The sequence below is a fragment of the Panthera leo genome, chromosome E1 (assembly GCF_018350215.1).
Source record: "Panthera leo isolate Ple1 chromosome E1, P.leo_Ple1_pat1.1, whole genome shotgun sequence".
Lineage (NCBI taxonomy): Eukaryota > Metazoa > Chordata > Mammalia > Carnivora > Felidae > Panthera > Panthera leo.
The window spans coordinates 22,803,871-22,818,577 of record NC_056692.1 but is presented as its reverse complement, the minus strand read 5'-3'; the positions used below and the strand labels follow the sequence as shown (position 1 = coordinate 22,818,577).

General features: G+C 37.7%; 1 protein-coding gene across 5 annotated transcripts in view; it reads right to left on the bottom strand.

Moving 5' to 3' along the window:
• AP2B1 (adaptor related protein complex 2 subunit beta 1) overlaps positions 1 to 14,707 on the bottom strand; it is a 133,587-nt gene that overhangs the window by 33,763 nt on the left and 85,117 nt on the right. For 4 of the 5 annotated variants that reach the window (XM_042916404.1, XM_042916403.1, XM_042916401.1 and 1 more), the window contains exons 15-18: positions 10,852 to 10,893; positions 9,846 to 9,992; positions 7,224 to 7,369; positions 1,098 to 1,227 (exon numbers count right to left, since the gene is read on the bottom strand). In XM_042916404.1, the coding sequence (XP_042772338.1) occupies positions 1,098 to 1,227; positions 7,224 to 7,369; positions 9,846 to 9,992; positions 10,852 to 10,893 (465 nt within the window). The remainder of the gene's footprint in view (positions 1 to 1,097; positions 1,228 to 7,223; positions 7,370 to 9,845; positions 9,993 to 10,851; positions 10,894 to 14,707) is intronic. The other variant, XM_042916405.1, reaches the window with a different exon arrangement.

The window sequence follows — 14,707 nt, the reverse complement described above, 5'->3', positions numbered from 1 at the left end:
ATCAGCTCTGTGCAGAGATCAGCTAGAGTTCCCCATCTCTGGTGGGCCCAAGACTGTCTCTCTTGTCCTTGTGGGCATTTACAAATCCCCAACACCTAGGGCTTATATCTGTATTAATAACCCTTCAACACTGCCACACTTTAGCTTACAAGCTTACTACTGTGCCTTCATGTTTCTTGAACTCCAGAAGGCTTATATTTCAAAGAGAAATTCAAAACAGATGAAAACTGAATGAAACTCTCAGCTAGTACTTAAGCATTCTAAAAAATTCAATATTTTCAAGATTGAGAGGCTCTTGTAGACCTGATAAAATTCTGAGCTTCTGTAAGATGCTACTTAGCATAGTTATGTGCTAATGGGGGGGGGGTGTCTTTAAATCCAGATAACTATATTTTGGTTGTGTGCTCAAAGATAACCTCTATATAAATCTCTACTGAAATTTTTTCTCATATAAATGACAAATTCACTACAAAAGTCTTAAGAAAAAAAGTTTGTAAATAAGATCTTAAAAAGTTTCTAAATGTTTGTTGAGCAAAATAATGAATAACTTCCTATGTCAATGTAGGACTTTTTAAAAATCTGTTTTTATGTTTAAACTCCAGGGGCACCTGGGTGGCTCAGTCGGTTGGGTGGCCGACTTCGGCTCAAGTAATGATCTCGCGGTCCGTGAGTTCGAGCCCCGCATCGGGCTCTGTGCTGACAGCTCGGAGCCTGGAGCCTGTTTCAGATTCTGTGTCTCCCTCTCTCTGACTCTCCCCCATTCATGCTCTGTCTCTCTCTGTCTCAAAAATAAATAAACGTTAAAAAAAAAAATTAAAAAAAAAAATAAAACAAAATAAACTCTATGCCCAATGTGGAGCTTGAACTCATGACCCCAAGATCAAGAGTTGCATGTTCTACTGACTGAGTCAGCCAGGCACTGCTCTGACGCGTTTTTCTTTTAAATAAAAAATAAAACTCTTCTCCATAGTTGTTTCAAACCTGAACATTCCATGACCAAACCTAATATAAGGAAGAGAGAGGAGTTGTGTTATATATAAATGAAATAAAATTGGGAAGATAATCAAGTTCATCCCTGAGTGAAGTAAAACTCTAACCTGGAGGTTATTCAGAGGCTCCATTTTCATGACTGGGCCCAAGGTGTTGAGAGGCAGGGAGACATCAATGCTCTGGTTTGGCATCAGTGGTGTATGGATGGCCAGAGGAGTGCTGGGGATGACACCAAAGCTAGGAAAGAGAATGAAGAAATCCCAGAGGTTAACCAGGAGGCAGGATTTAGGCACATCTTTGGGTTCCAGTGGCTCTTTACTCCATATCAAGAAAACATATTTTTAATTTTTAAGTTTATTTATTTATTTATTTATTTTGAGAGAGAGAGAGACAGCAGGGGAGGGGCAGAGAGAATCCCAAGCAGGCTCCATGCTGTCAGCACAGAGCCTGATGTGGGGCTCAATCTCATGAATTATGAGGTCATGACCTGAGACAAAACCAAGAGTCAGACACTTAACCAACTGAGCCACCCAGATGCCTTGAAAACATAATTAAAAAAAAAAAAAAAATTAAATGGAAGGAATAGCAGGAACCAAGGTGCTCAATTGTAATTTCCTATAACACTGATTACAATATAACCCTTGTTTCCCATGAAATGGATTTGAGGAAGGAGAAAACATAAGTACAGAATTACTTTGTTAGTTTCTTATGTTTTCACACAACTAGAGGGACAGATTTAATAAGTCTCTGTTTCTCTTTTTTTTTTTTAAATATCTTTTCTTAGATAATTCTTAGGGGAAAGAACACTTAAGATTATATAAAATAAATACAGAGCTTACATAGTTAACATCTTTCAAGAGTCACAGGATGGCAGAAGAAACACTCTCTTTTTCCTAAACTATGCTTTAGAATATCAAAATGTAATAATAAAGTGATCCTGAGAATACACATCACTCATTTTGGTGTAACATTTGTAGATCAAAAAGCCATTCTGCTCTTATGATCTTGCTCTCATGGTCAGCAAACTCTGTCAAGAAAGCAGTATCAGGATAGAAACATGCCATCAACCTAATCTTCTAAATGCTCTTCTTAGAAATGATATAGAAGAAACAAAGGAGGAAAAAATTCCTTACTAATCTACAGCTTCATCTTCTGCAAAATTATAAGCTAGAGAAAACCTACAAATTCCCAATTATATTAAAGTGTGGCCAAAGCACACAAGATGAGCAGAACCAGTGAGAGAGAGAAAGGTGCAGTGCAAACGCACAACAAGTTCAGAGGCAACTAGTGGTAGGTAGCAGGCCTCACATACTGATGGGAAATACCCATTCTCAGAAGAGACCCCCCCCACCCATTCTGGTGCCAAGTGCTGTGAGTAGGCCAAAGATCAAACAGGAAACAACACAGAGGTGAGATGAAGAAAGAAGGTGGAAAATCCCCAGTGGGGCCTGGAGGTGATAGAGCTCAAAAAAGCAACACCTTCAGGGGCACTTGGGTGGCTCAGCTGGTTGAGCTTCCTACTTTGGCTCAGGTCATGATCTCCAGGTTCGTGAGTTCGAGTCCCCCACTGGGCTTGCTGCTGTCAGGGCAGAGCCTGCTTCAGATCCTCTGTCCCTTTCTCTCTCTCTCCCCCTTCCCTGCTCATGCTCTCTTCCTCAAAAATGAATAAACATTAAAAAAAAAAAAAAAAAAAAAAAAAAAAAAAAAGCACTACCTTCTAAAGGGGAAACAGATACCTTAGAAGACAGAGGTAGAGACCAATAAGGAAATCTGTAGAGCTCAGGATTGAAATAAAAAGTATACTTTAATAAAGTCAGGTTCTGAGAGGTAAAGGAGTTGTAGCCACACGGCAGTAAAGAGGGAGAGTCTCTGAGCAGCAAAGCCTAAAAAATGACCCTGGCTTATCTTCCTCATCTACAGGAGTCTCCTGCTAAGCTAGTCTTACAAGTTCCAACTCATTAAAAAAGGAGTATCAAAATGGTGTAAGCACAGCACACATTCAAAGACACTATTACATAAAAGTGGAAAAACAGCAGTACAAACTTCCTTATTGACAAACAAAACATACTTGAAAATGATTTGCCGTAAAAACAATGGAAATTATGAAACATTTATACAGGAAGTTAAGGGGAAAACAGACTTAATAAAGCAACTGCAGCTACCAAAGGAGGACACAATAGTGAAGGAAGCACCTGGGGAAGAGATGGCCAGACAGCAGGAGAAGGTAAAGGAGAGTCAATAAAACTCAGAAAAGAATAAAAAAAAGTGTAACAAAGTTGCAAGATATGACTTCAATATACAAAAATCAATTCTACTTCTATATACCAGTAAGAAACAAATATTAAGATGAAAAGAATGCTATTTACAACATCAAAACCATGAAATACTTAAATCTGACAACAGATGTGCAAGAGGTATACATGAGAAATTATAAACAGTGCAGACAGACATTAAAGACGATCTAAGTAAATACATAAACCAAGCTGATGGATTAGAACTCAATACTGTTTGAAGTCAATTCTCTGCCAAATTGATCTGCATATTTACTGCACTCTCAATCAAAATCCCAGCAGGCAAAGGACCTAGAATAGCCAAAACAGTTTTGAAAAAGAACAAAGACAGTTTATAGTATCTGATTTCAAGGGTTATTATGGAAAACAAAGTTTACTTTGACTCTTACTTTTACACCATTAAAAATTATCTCAAAATGGATAACAGAAGTTAATGTAGAAGCTAAATCTAGAACATTTCTATGAAAAAAAAAAAAAACACAGAAAGAAACCACCTTTGTAACCATGGATCAGACAAAGATTTCTTAAAAACACAAAAAGTATAAGCAATAAAAAACTTTTGCTTTTTGAAAGACAGTTAAGAAAATAAAGCCACAAAAAGTATATGCAAGACATATATCTGATAAAGGACTTGTATCTAGAATATACAAAGACTTATACTACTTGATAATAAAACAACTAAAAAAGAAAGATCTGAGCAGATATTTCACTAAAGAAGATAAGAATGGTCAATACGCTGATGAAAAAAACTGCTCAATATCATTAGTCATTAGGGGAATGCAAAAAAAAAAAAAAAAAAAATTTTTTTTTTAAAGTAGGCTTCATGCCCAGCACAGAGCCCAACGTGGGGCTTGAACTCACGACCCTGAGATCAAGACCTGAACTGAGATCAAGAGTCAGACACTCAATCGATGGGGCCAGGGGAATGAAAATTAAAATGAGAAATAAATTACATGCAAGTTACTATAAATCCGTAAGAATGGCTAAAATTGGTAAGGATATAGAATAGCTAAAATTCTCACACTTACCATATGACCCTGCAATACCACTGCTAGGTAATTCCCCAGGAAAACTGAAAACATACATCCACCAAAGTCTTGTATATGAAATAGTCAAAGCAACCTTAATCATAAAATATAAAACTGGAAACAACCCTAAATTCCACCAACTGGTAAAAGGTAAACAAATTGTGGTACACTCCTCAATGGATACCACTCAGCAATAAAATGGACAGACTACTGATACATCACAAAGCATTATGCTAAGCAAAAGAAAAGATGGAGACGACTTCTTCACTTATAAAAAATTACAGAAAAAAATACAATTACAGTGCTAGGGAGAGTTACAAAGAACAAGAGACACCATGGTAAACACAGTAAGAGACATAGAGAATAAAATCACCGCCATCCATGTAGCAATCTTGCCAGAAGATCAAGTCTAAATCTGATCAAGCCTATATATCTGCCTCCAATTTACAGATGTATCAGCAAAACCTAGATTGTGGAAAACTCCACAAATAAAAATATGTAATTTCTTCTACAAATAGATTCAAGAAAAAAAGAGAGAAGAGAAACCTATAGGTCTGGAGAGACAAGACACAATCAACCAATTGGCATGTATGGGGACCTTATTAGGAACCCTGTTCAGACAAAGCAAACTGTGCAAGAACATTACACCACCATAAAAACCCACTGATTGGATGTTTAATAATATTAAAGAATTTAATGATATAAAGAAAATTTTGGTACGATAATAGCGTTCGGGTTATGAATAAAAAAAAGTCATGAAATATATATATATATATTTATACAGAAGAAAAAATTAGGAAAAAAGCATTTATAAAAGATAGACAAAAAAGAGTTAATAAAAACATAGTTCTCCAAAAAGGAAAATCTAAACAATGGAACAGTATAAAAATTTAAACATATAACCCTAAAAATTTTCTTGAAGTAAAGGACTTGGATGTACACATGGAATAGGCACACCTTATTCCAGGAAAAACTGACAAAGATTGGTTAATATTGGGAATATCCTAATAAAATTATTGGACATCAAAATTTTGGGCAGCCAGGCAAAATGATGTCATCACTTACACACTAACATGGGGAAAAATGAGGCTGGCCATAGACTTTTCCACAGGAATATTCAATGACAAAAGACAAGGGAGTGAAACAAAGAATTTGAGTCAAGGACTTTCAAGGATAAAGGTCATAGTTTTAACCACAAAAGACTGTCTAATTCACAGGACTGCTGTTTACATGAGCCCCCTTTGAGGAACATACCTCAAGAAAGGACATGTCTTCAAGAAAGGACAACTTAAATAAAAGGACTGGCAGTAAGCACAAATCCAAGCCAAAACAAAGACGGGGATAAAGGTTAAAACAAAAAAAAAAGGGGGGGGGGGGGGGAGAGGGTTAAGTGTGTAGAAAAAAGAAAAATAAACTCTTGGCCTCATCTCTCATCTGTCATAAATGGACTTCAAAGATGACAAATCAAGTAGTAGAATTTTAAGTATACTTCAGGTACAAAAGTAAATCCAAAGAGAGATAGTACTATTGACATTAGGCAATGTGGGGGGCAGAATAGATATGTTACAGTAGGAAATCAAGAGACTATCTTCACAGAAAACAGGGACTAATGGAATTTTATTTAAAAAAAAGAAGCAGAACCATCAACAAAGATATAAGGTTTTCTCAATATCAGACTTAAAAAAAAAGCAAACACAAATAGATATGAGTATGAAGATAGGCTATGCAGACTGCCATTATTACAACAGATCTGTCCATCAGCCTTGGCTTTTAACCTGGCCAGCTCCCTGAAAATAGCTGGAAACAGAACTAACCTGAGAAAGTTTTCTCTCTAGACACTTAAGTGATTTCTAATGTGCCAACTTTCAAATCTAGGGTATAGAAGTTATTTCCAAATGCTTAGAAGTAAATAAGACAGTCGCCGATGCAAGCTGCCATCAATAAATTTTATTAAATCTGCTTTATGGGGTCCAATTACTACTTTGTTAGAAACAAGTTTGAATATCTTGTATTTATGAATCTGCCATCAAAGTCTAGCAGGCAGTTTCCTGAACCACAATATTTAATAATGAACAGTGATGTTTCAGAACTACAGGACATCAATATTTTACATTTTCATGTTCTCTTCCTTATTAAGGCAAAGCAGATTGTCAGCCTATATATTCAGCTAACAGGTCTATTATCTTTCAAATATCTTACATAAATCAAAGTATGTTCATTTTTCCCACCAAAATGTGGGATTTGGACAGATATTTGTTTTGTTCACTACTTTAGCACCAGCACCTAGGAATGTCTGGCACATAGATGCTTAACAATTATTTGTTGAATGAATAAATGGATTTCAATTAGAATTTTTTTTTTTTTTTTTTTTTGGTAAATGGTTTATTAAAAACATTCTAGTCCTAGAATCCTTTAAGAAGACAGTAAGTTCTGATTTCCTTATTCCATATGAATAAATTTCTCAAGAAAATTCCTCAGGGCTTCCAGAGTTGAAGCTGACAAGTGAACAGACACACAAGAGCCAGCACTCACTCTACACTCAACATTTGCCTACATGAGAGTTGGTTTTTTTTAATGTTTATTTATTTTTGAGAGAGAGAGAGAGAGAGAGAGAGAGAGAGAGACAGAGACAGAGACAGAGACAGAGTACGAGCAGGGAAGGGGCAAAAAGAGCGAGATATAGAATCCAAAGCAGGCTCCAGGCTCCAAGCTGTCAGCACAAAGCCTGATGTGGGGCTTGAACCCATGAACCATGAGATCATGACCTGAGCTGGCAGTCAGCTGCTTAACCAACTGAGCCACCCAGGCGCCCTTCTGACATGCATATCTAACGTATTGTTAAATGGAACATTCTCTTGTTGGACATAAGGCACAATGCTGTTTAGTGATTGAGCCAAGGACTCAGACTTCTTACCTATTCTTGTTAAACTGGATTGCAAAATCTGTCATATGCTGCAGAGCTTTGTTGGTGAAGTTCATTTCCATATAGATGTGTCCTTGGCGGTGAGTAAATGTTCCAGAAATCTCCAACCCTTTAGCTTTTACTGCAGGCAGCCAGACCTAAAAGACAGTATAAAGCTCAATGGAACCACGCAAGATTTATCTTCATGCTCTTTGTTTTGAATATATAAAGATTAAATTAAGATTTTGCTTCTTTAGGAAATTATGGTGATTTTTATACCATAAATATCAAGTTAGATCCAAAAGGCTCTGGATAATGTCATATTTTCTGAATTTTGAGATCATCCTCAATTAAAGAACCAAACCAAACACACACACACACACACACACACACACACACACACACACACACAGTATATGAGTAACCCTGGCTACTTCTCCATTTCTGTTCAACTTGGTCATTTTACTGCTTGAGTACTGCTACCAACTCCATAGACAAGGAAAAGAAAAACTCCAATGAGTATAATGTGTTTGGTTTTTTTTATTGGCACTTTTGGTAACAGGCTTAAAAGTGAAGAAACTGAATCTACTAATGAAAATAGTATGTCTGTATCTTTGAAGACTTTTCTTTTAATCATCACCAAAACTATTATCAGTAATCTTAAGGACAAAGACCATGTCTTACGTAGATTTTTAACTCTTGCTATAGCTTCTGGTAAATAGTACTTAGATGTTGTTTAAATAATTTGAATGTCTATCCTTTCTATATAATTCATCCATAACCCACCCCTGGCCCCAGAAACCCCTGGACTATAAGAGTTAATTAAGAAAAAAAAAAAAATCAGAAAATTCATGAATTGTTCTGACCACCAAAGACTAAATACCAAAGCATCAGTGGGTAGTGAATAAACTTGGGAACATATTCGGCCACACTAAAGAAATAAAGGAGAAGAAGAAAATAAAACAAAACAACCATAAGATATTTTTCATCTATCAGAGGGTCAAAAATCCTAAAAGTCAATAACCCTTAATGGAGAATATAAGCAACGTGGCACTTTGCATTGTACTGCTGGGAATGTAATTTGAAGTCTCCTTTTAGAAGGTAAGTTGAGAATACTTATTTTATTTTTTAATGTTTATTTATTTTTTGAGAGAGAGGGAGAGAGTGCAAGTGGGGTGGGGCAGAGAGAGAGAGAGAGAGGGCGAGAGAGAATCCTAAGCAAGCTCCACTGTCAAAACAGAGCTGGACAGGGCTCACCCCCACAAACCGTGAGATCACGACCTAAGCTGAAATCAAGAGTCAGATGCTCAATTGACTGAGCCAACCAGGCGCCCCAGAGAATGTCTATTTTAATATTTATATATATACCACACTATACATACACAAAGATGTTTGCTGCAGTGCTATAATGACAAAGAAAGAGGGAGGAGTGTGGTAGGACTAAGGGAATAACCTGTATGTCCATCAACAGGGGAATGATTAAGTAAGTTGTGGTACATCAATACAGTGGATACAGACATTCAAAAGAATACAGCAGAGAAAAAACAAGATGGAAAACAGTATATTCCATTGACATTAGTAGTTAAAGGACACAGACATAGGTATATGTTCTTATAGAACACACAAAAGTTAATAGGGGCTATCTATGAGAAAGTGGGGGCAGAAAGACTTAATTTTCCATCTGTTATTTCCGCATTATTTACATTTGTCATTTGTATGTATTACTTTAATGTTAGTAAAAAAAATGCGTTAGATAATCTTTTAATCAACAATGAAAAGTCTATGGGATAATATCCAACACAGAAACCTCACAACAAAGCTACTGTATTGTGCCAAAATATTACGGTTCAGTTTTAAATCCTATTTTTGGCTTCTCTCTTCAGCTGCTGCGTAGATCAAGTTATGACCCCTGGAATGGACAACTGGTCTATATTTCTGTAGCAGGGATCCTCCACGAGTCAGGTGAGCAGGTAGAGAATTTAGGAAACAGACAGGCAGGTTGTCCCTCAGAAAGGCAATTACAAGAGACTGAGCCTAGCTGGATGGTACTTCACCAAAGGGTGAAGTAAGCTTCACTTACAGTGAGTTTCCCTTTTTGAATTTCAGTCTGAGCATGACATTAAGCAAGGCTGAGACTAGAAAAGCACCAATGACAGAAACCCAAATCAGCACTCTAAAAAGGTACACTAAAACCCAGGAAGGCTGCATGTGAGCAACAGTGTAGTAGAATCCATCTGTAATACCAACTGAAACAGGGAATGGAAAGGATGACAAGTAAAAACATTACCCCTCTAGTGTATATGTACCCCTCTAGTGTATTCTACCCTCCCTGACCCTGCTGTTGCATTGTTAACTGGATTTATACTAGACTGACATCAGCGTTGACAAACCAGACAACATTTCTACACAAGAACAAAACACAAATATTTAATACTTCTAATTTTAAGTCTAATTATAAAAATGGTTAATGAGGATGCTACAGTGCTTCTTATTGTCAAATTTTAGACCACTTTTTATCTTCCTCTTAAATCCTCTAGGACAAGGGCCCAAACTTCGGATTTATTATCAGTGGAAGTAACAAAAAATGCCAAGTTATTCAGGTCTTGTTCATTACGAAAGTATTGCTTTACTTACAGCCTTAGGAGCCACATATCCACCAGGTGCCATGCCTATCCCTGTGGAGAGTTCAAACAGGTCATTCAAACCACTGCTGACCACAGCAGGAGTAGGTGAAGGAGCGAAGGTTGCAGGCACTGATGATGGGATGAACGACTGTCCCACCTGCAGGGAAAAAGGGAAGGGGCAGGGGGGACCAGGAAGAACACATTAATAGCCCTTAACCTGTTGCTCTATATTTTAGTAGTATTGATAAAACAACAAGAATACATCATAATTATAATATTCTTAGGAGCTGAATTAGTATATTCTTTATCCTTTTAATCATCACAGTTATTTTTTCATCACTGATGATATACAAACACTCTTTAGAAGTTCTATCAAGAGAGACTAAAACAGTAGGATCAGGAACAGAGTGATCCAAGATCTTTTCTGTTTGTTTCCAATTTTAGCTTCCATGATTCTGTGCAAAAGGCCTACAGGCACCCTAACGAAGGGGGAGGCTGTTTCTATAGAAAGAAGAAGCATCCAACTTAGAAAGCAGTTCTAGTTCCACTTGGGTGCAGACAAGTCTTACTTTCCCATTTAGGCATAAATATCTGGTAGGAAACTCTCCTGGGGGGAGATGGATATTCATACCCCCAAACTCAGTCACTTACGAGGAGAGTCTCCCTCTGAGTCCAGCTGACTCTCTCAAGTTCTTTCTAGATGACGCTAAAGAGTAAGAACATTCTCTAGTCAAGATGGCAGGTTCCATTTCCTTTAGCTCTTTAATGTCAGGAAGACAAAGACCTCTGTAGACACCAGAGCGCCAATCCCTAAAGATGTCCCTACACCACATGTGGTGTACACCTCCGAAGATTCCAAGTAACCCTATGCCACTTTCTACTCTTCATATGCTTCTACAGAGGTTCTGGTGTACAATGCTAGACAGCAGCGGTGGCTGGCCTGAGAATGTGTGCATAGGAAAGGCATCAAACAGGGGGCAGCGCATCCCATGGTGAAAAAAACGGATGGCACTTACTGCCGGACTTCCTCCAATGCCCCCGCCAAGGTCACTGCCAAGCTGAAAGAGAGAAGGAGAGAGAGGAGAGAGAGGTAGAGTTCATTTAGCTAAGTACTAGATGCCCATTTAGAATCTGTAAATAGCTCTACCAAGTTGCTAGGAATACATGCTATTCAACTTGACTCCCAAAGCCTAAAGAAATTCTAGATTGCAAAGAAAATATGTCCTAGGGGAACCGAGTAGTGGCATTGACGGTGTGTGGGAGTTCTGAGAAAACTTGGAAAGAAGATGGAGCTGGGACATCTCAGGGATGTTTCAGATCCAATCTTCCCACTGGGGTACATAGGCACAAACCGAAACAGGACTTAAAGAATTTACATATTCCAAGAAGCTCTATCTCCAAGGAGTAATGTTTTGAATGTGTTTTATTTTTTCCTTAAAAGGAAATTTAAGGGAGAAAAAAAAAGAAAAGCAAAGAAAAACTAAAATGTGCTTTGATCTACAAAACCTGCTGTTCCACTGAGAAAGTGGGAACCAAACCAGTATTGAGCAATTTCAAGCTTCAAAAATTACAGGTGGAACAAGAGTGATTTTTAGAGTTTAGAACTTTCCTAAGAAAGAAAACAGCTGGGAGAGGAAGATATCCTATCTGGGGAGGAAGTAGGAAGGCATGCAGTGCTTCAAATCTCTTTCACAGTTGACACTACTAAGGAGAAATGCTGTGATTTATTTGGAGATCATTTAAAAGGATGCTAACTATTGGAGAATTAGATGGACTTAATTAGCTAGGTGACAGGAAAATAATTCCACATGGTCTTAATCTGGCCTTTTCTCCCCTCAGGGCTCTGATATAATTCACCCTGAAGTCAGTCTTCCACGACAAAAGCATTAAAGAAGAACAGAAGCTGAAAATAGCTGGCATGAAGAAACACACACGCACGCACACACACGCACACGCACACACACACACACCAGCGCTGTTTAAAAAGCAAGCACCACCTTTTTTGGCTACGGTTCCACATTTGCCTCTTCCCTAGTTCTCATTGTACATTTGAAGTTCTTCTCTGAATCACCAAATGCCTTGTCTACTCTACAAAACACTGTTTCCTTTATTATCTGTCATTTAGTGGTAGAAACTTGGAAATCTTTGTGTGTGGTTATGTTAAAAAACAAAACTGTACTGGTTTTCAGGATTTGAGAAAGAGTATTTATCTTCGCAGTGAAAAAATACATGAAACAGTGTTGCCAAAATCTAAAAAATACTCTACATTGAAAAACATGGAGACATATGACAAAATTCTGTTTCTACCGTGACAGAAAAGGCAGGTGCTTCAGAACTAGCATTACTAAGCATCCTCTGCACTAAGTTACAGAGCACTCCAAACCTCAAAGAGCCATTTCTAGAACGTGGTTCCTGAAAATTACTTAATGGTTGAATACAAGCCAAAAATCAACATGTGTAAATAAATAAAAAGGTCATCACAACTAAGAATTCAAATAACTGGGAAAGTCTAAAGTAAAGAGAAAAGATATTACACACCTGCTTTCTCCCTGGTTCTGGAATAGCACACATCTGTAGCATGACATCTGAAAACCACCTTTTATTCAAACAAACACTCCTATAATGTCAACCGGATACAAGGCACTATGGGGAATGTAAAGATGCCAGACAGTGAGGGGAATACATAGATGAATAAAACCCAGACGTTGCAAACTGGCAGGAGAAATAGAACATGAATGCAAAACCATACAGAATATACTAAAGCAAAAAAGATAAGTACTGAAGGGAAGAGCCTCCTTTTGGCTGAAGGATAATGAAAAGCTTCAAAGAGGTGGTAATGTGGGATTATAAAAAGTAAAAATGGGGAGGTTATTTCCCAAATAGCATGAACAAAGGCTGAAAGAGCATGAATAATAGTAGGATCAAAAAGAATGAGTAGTCCAATTAGACTGAGCACAGGGTAGATATGTGTATATAAAAAAACAAAACAAAACAAAAAAACAGCCACAGAAAATAAGTTTGCAAAGGCAGGCTGATTACAGGAGGTTTATGGAATAAGATATAAACTTTTCAAGAGTACTTCAATTGGTTTCTATCAACTATGGCTTTCAACCTTAGATACACAATTCAGTCAACCACCTGTGTGTGTATAGTGGGGAGGCATTTAAAAAAACACTATGCCCAAGTTTCACCCCCTCCAAGGTAGTGATTTAATTGTGCTGGGGTGGAGCCCGGGCATCAGAATTTTGAAAGGCTCTCCTAGTGATTCTAATGTATAGACAAGGTTGAAAACCAATGCCTTAAAGAATTAACTAATATTTGGAATCAGAAAAGATTGATCCGTTCAAAATTACTTTGGAGCTAACTCCTGAATAAAAAGAAAGTTACAACTTGAGCAGAAAGGAAAAAAAACTCTTAATAAGGATGGGATGGATGTACAATGTCTCATTTGTCCTGCTGCTTTGATCTGGTTTGACTTTCTGATGGGCTTATTATCCCTTCTTCCCCTCAACCATTCTCCTCCCCTCTGGCCAGGCATACAATCCAAGCTTAAAAGAGCGAATTCTTTACGGACCTGGTTGGCACTTGGCAAGGAAGAAACCACACACTGGAAGAGAAACAGTGGTTTTATCCAATATGCTAAATTCAATAAAAGACATTGATAAAAGGCACTCACTGGTGGTATTATTTCCAAAGGAAATAAAGCCCATTTACAGCCCTTATTTTCTTAGATTTCATTCTTATTATCTTTGAGTGTTATATGAACATTATCTTAGCCAGATAAGATCTGAATGTACTCTCCCCACCACACTGCTTGTCAATTTTATTCAAAACCATTAAAGAAACTGAAAAGCAATTCCAATACTCCCATGTTTATGTTCAATATATCAGATACAACACAGCTTCAACCAAGAATCAGGAAATCTGATCTTAAGAGACAGGACCCAAAGGGTATCAAGAGACACATAGCCAAATATGTAAAGGTTCACCTAACAGTACTGTTATGTCCAGAGAGCAAAGGGAAAGGATAGCTTCAATACGTTTTCTGACTAGCAAAACTGTAACCTACTCAGACTTTATTCAGCATCTTTCCTTTTGACTGAAAAAGTTCCTAGGGAGGTTATCATCCTCCTCTTGGAAAACATGACAAAGGTGATAGCACAGTCATGGGCAGGAGTGACTAATAAAGAGATGTCAGCAAGGATGGGACCAATTACCCAGTGAGTGGCCTCTCTTGTCTACAGTGACAAGCAGGATGATTGCAAATATTAAGAAAAAGCAGCTGGAAAACTGAAAAAAACTCAGAAAAGTTCTCATGTTGGCCTCAACTAGCCATCAACCATTTCAGTTCAGTTGTTGGTATTATCTGGAGTCAGACTAGATTCATCTTAGTCCGGCTATACTTATCAGGTAGGGTACAAAATCAGCCAAACTAGGACTTGTAAAAATTTAGTAATATCTGTTATCCAATGAGCTGGTGGGAGCCGAGTGAAAAGGGTTAGGTGTGCAGGGCATGGCTTTAATCCCCATCTCAGGTGTCTAGATACTGTGTTTTAAGTGTCTCTTGGAGCTAACCACTTCCCACAGTTCCCAGAATCTCCATGAAGGAAATAATGCCAGCTAAACCAGGATAGATGAAGGTGAAGAAAGGAGAAGTGTCAATTTTGGCAAAACAATATTTCAAATGTTGAAAAGTGAGAATTTTCTGAAAGGTCTGAAGCTGATACCCAAGTCCAAATGGTGGTATGGTTAGTGAACCAAGCCATAGTGGTTTGGTTCCCCCCGTCCCCCATCTAAATCATAGTGGCGATAGTCATTAAATGGCACTGAAAATAATATTAACATTTGGCCACTGCTAATACTGGCCACTTT